This window comes from Oratosquilla oratoria, chromosome 27, assembly GCF_046742065.1.
Source record: "Oratosquilla oratoria isolate Oo_2021 chromosome 27, ASM4674206v1, whole genome shotgun sequence".
In the NCBI taxonomy this organism is placed as follows: domain Eukaryota; kingdom Metazoa; phylum Arthropoda; class Malacostraca; order Stomatopoda; family Squillidae; genus Oratosquilla; species Oratosquilla oratoria.
Window position 1 is genome coordinate 55,272,120 of NC_134803.1, and position 2,500 is coordinate 55,274,619.

General features: G+C 44.9%; 1 protein-coding gene across 10 annotated transcripts in view; it reads left to right on the plus strand.

Annotated features, from left to right (window-relative positions):
- Positions 1-2,500, plus strand: part of cac (calcium voltage-gated channel subunit cacophony) — a 775,822-nt gene that overhangs the window by 764,491 nt on the left and 8,831 nt on the right. For all 10 annotated transcript variants that reach the window (XM_076210759.1, XM_076210761.1, XM_076210766.1 and 7 more), the window contains 2 exons: positions 1-65; positions 1,378-1,520. The exon at positions 1-65 is cut by the window's left edge and continues 102 nt beyond it. In XM_076210759.1, coding sequence (XP_076066874.1) covers positions 1-65; positions 1,378-1,520 — 208 coding nt within the window. The remainder of the gene's footprint in view (positions 66-1,377; positions 1,521-2,500) is intronic.

Here is a 2,500-nt window from a genome sequence, read left to right on the forward strand (position 1 = left end):
AGTATGTACAGATCCAGGTCGCCGTCCCCAGTACGAGGCTTCCAGTCGCCTACCATGACACACAGGTAATACCAAGTATCTCTCCCTACTTGTCTCCCTCCTTCTCCTCCTCCTCTTCCTCTTCTTCAACTCACGAGGAGTCCTGGTGACCCATTCTTTCACGCCGTTCCAGTTTACTTTCTTCTCTTCCACTACCCTGGCCTCCTCTTTAGTCACGTGACTTCCTTCTGTCTGTCATAAGAAATGTATACAACTTTCACCCCTTTCATGGTATTGCCAAGCCTAACAACATCTTCGCCTTGACAGGAAAAAAAAAGTCTCATATGTGGTTACAGTCCACAAAAGAAATCCTCTAGAATTACGTCTTCTTCAGAATCAATGCTTTCTAAATGGATTCATTCTATTTTAATCTAAGAAAATACAATAAATAAATTCTGCATAACAAGAATACGAAACTAAACCTGTCCTTAAATAATTAGTAAAAAGGAAAATATTATTTTGTAATTACAATTTTTTTCATTGTAAATCAATATGATATAACGTGTGTGTGTGTGTGTGTGTGTGTGTGTGTGTGTGTGTGTGTGTGTGTGTGTGTGTGTGTGTGTGTGTGTGTGTGTGTGTGTTTGTATGATCCACCATGGTCTTGGATCACCTGTTGTACTCGTGATTGACAGCTGTTACCATCTTGGATGAGAGCTCAGAGCTCATATATAACCCGATTTATGGGTAATGCTGTGACCTTACACGCACACTCACACCCCGCCCACGAGAGTTTGAGTAACGACTCGCAGCGCAGCGTTACTGAAATCATTTCAGCCCTGGGCGGGATTCGAACCCGGACCGCCGTAGTGGCGGCCGGGAACTCTAACCACTGCGCCAAGAGTCGTGTGTGTGTGTGTGTGTGTGTGTGTGTGTGTGTGTGTGTGTGTGTGTGTGTGTGTGTGTGTGTGTGTGTGTGTGTGTGTGTGTGTGTGTGTGTGTGTGTGTGTGTGTGTGTGTGTGTGTGTGTGTGTGTGTGTGTGTGTGTGTGTGTGTGTGTGAGTATTAACATATATGCCCGCTTTCGGGATAAGGTAATCTAAAACATACACCTGTTTCGCCTCATGTCACATTATATGGAGGCGACATCCTCTTGTTATGTTCGCCCACACTTCCAAGTGTACTTTAACCCAATTCGATTCTTCTTCCTTCTGTCTCTATACCTTTACCCAATCCGCTGTTCTTCCCCCATCCCATCTCTCCGGCATCTTGGCTTCCCCCTCTCCCCCCCTTCTCTTCCCGCCCGGGTTTCTCTTGACCACAACCCCCCCCCCTCCCTCCCTCCCGAGACACTTCTTACTCACTCCGGCAACCCCTCCCGCCGATTTTCCCCCCCAGACGCGGAGGTCGTTCTCCGACGCCCATCCGACGAAGTCCCTCGCCTCGCCGAGGAGGACCTCACGACGTGGGCTTCAGTGACGCCGTCAGCGATGTGGTGGATCTGGTCAAGTTCGAGATGAGCAAGAGAGGTAGGGCCAGAGGTAAGTGCCACGGAGGTTCAAACAGCGCCACTTCGCCACTGAATGTTCTCCTATCGATGTTCGTCTTGCTTGGCCTTTTCAGACTGATGAGCCTTCAATACCTCCATCTCACCTTAGACGAATCTGTCTCGCTCCCCCCCCCGCCCCCTTCGCCCACCCCAAATTACATACGACAAATAAATAAACAGAAAATAAGTCACATATTTCTGCAGTCAGACTCGTCGGACTGTAACTCAATCTCTATTTGTCAGGCGACGCGTTATCAGTTTTATAACCATAATCAGTTTTATTAAGTAGCGCACTCGACGAAGAATGATAAACTAAGAAGAAACGGTTAATGAAAGTAAATAAGCAAATGAATGAGTATACGTCGGTATAGATCTCGCTGAATATGGTGATTTAGATAGTTAGGAGGAATCATACAACGTAGATGACTTGCATGCCTTTGCCAATGTGTCTAGACGCATTTAGCAACCCTTCTCTCTCCCTCTCTCTGTTTCTTCATATTCCAATCTATCTATTCATCTATCTAGCTCTCTTTCTATGCGCACTTCAACACATGCACATATATACAATTATCACACACACACACGCACACACACACATACATACACATACACATACAAACACACAAAAAAGAATAGCTTTTCTCACAGAGTAATAGACATTTGGAACAAGTTAGATGAAAAAGTAGTGTGTGCAAAAACAATACATGAATTTAAAGATAGTTTAGATAAAATGAGATATAAAAACGGGACTCCACGAGCATAGCTCCCCTTCCCGTAAAATACAACTAGGTAAATACACACACATACACGCTTACTCTTTCAACATAGAAATAATTTCTCTTCCTCTGGCTGTACTTTCGTTGTAAGGTGCTAATTAAGTTCTGCAAATTAAATACTGATTTTTTACCTGAGGACCAAGTTACACACTGTCGATGTTGCACATCACTTTGGAACTGCTGGGCGCCCAAGGAA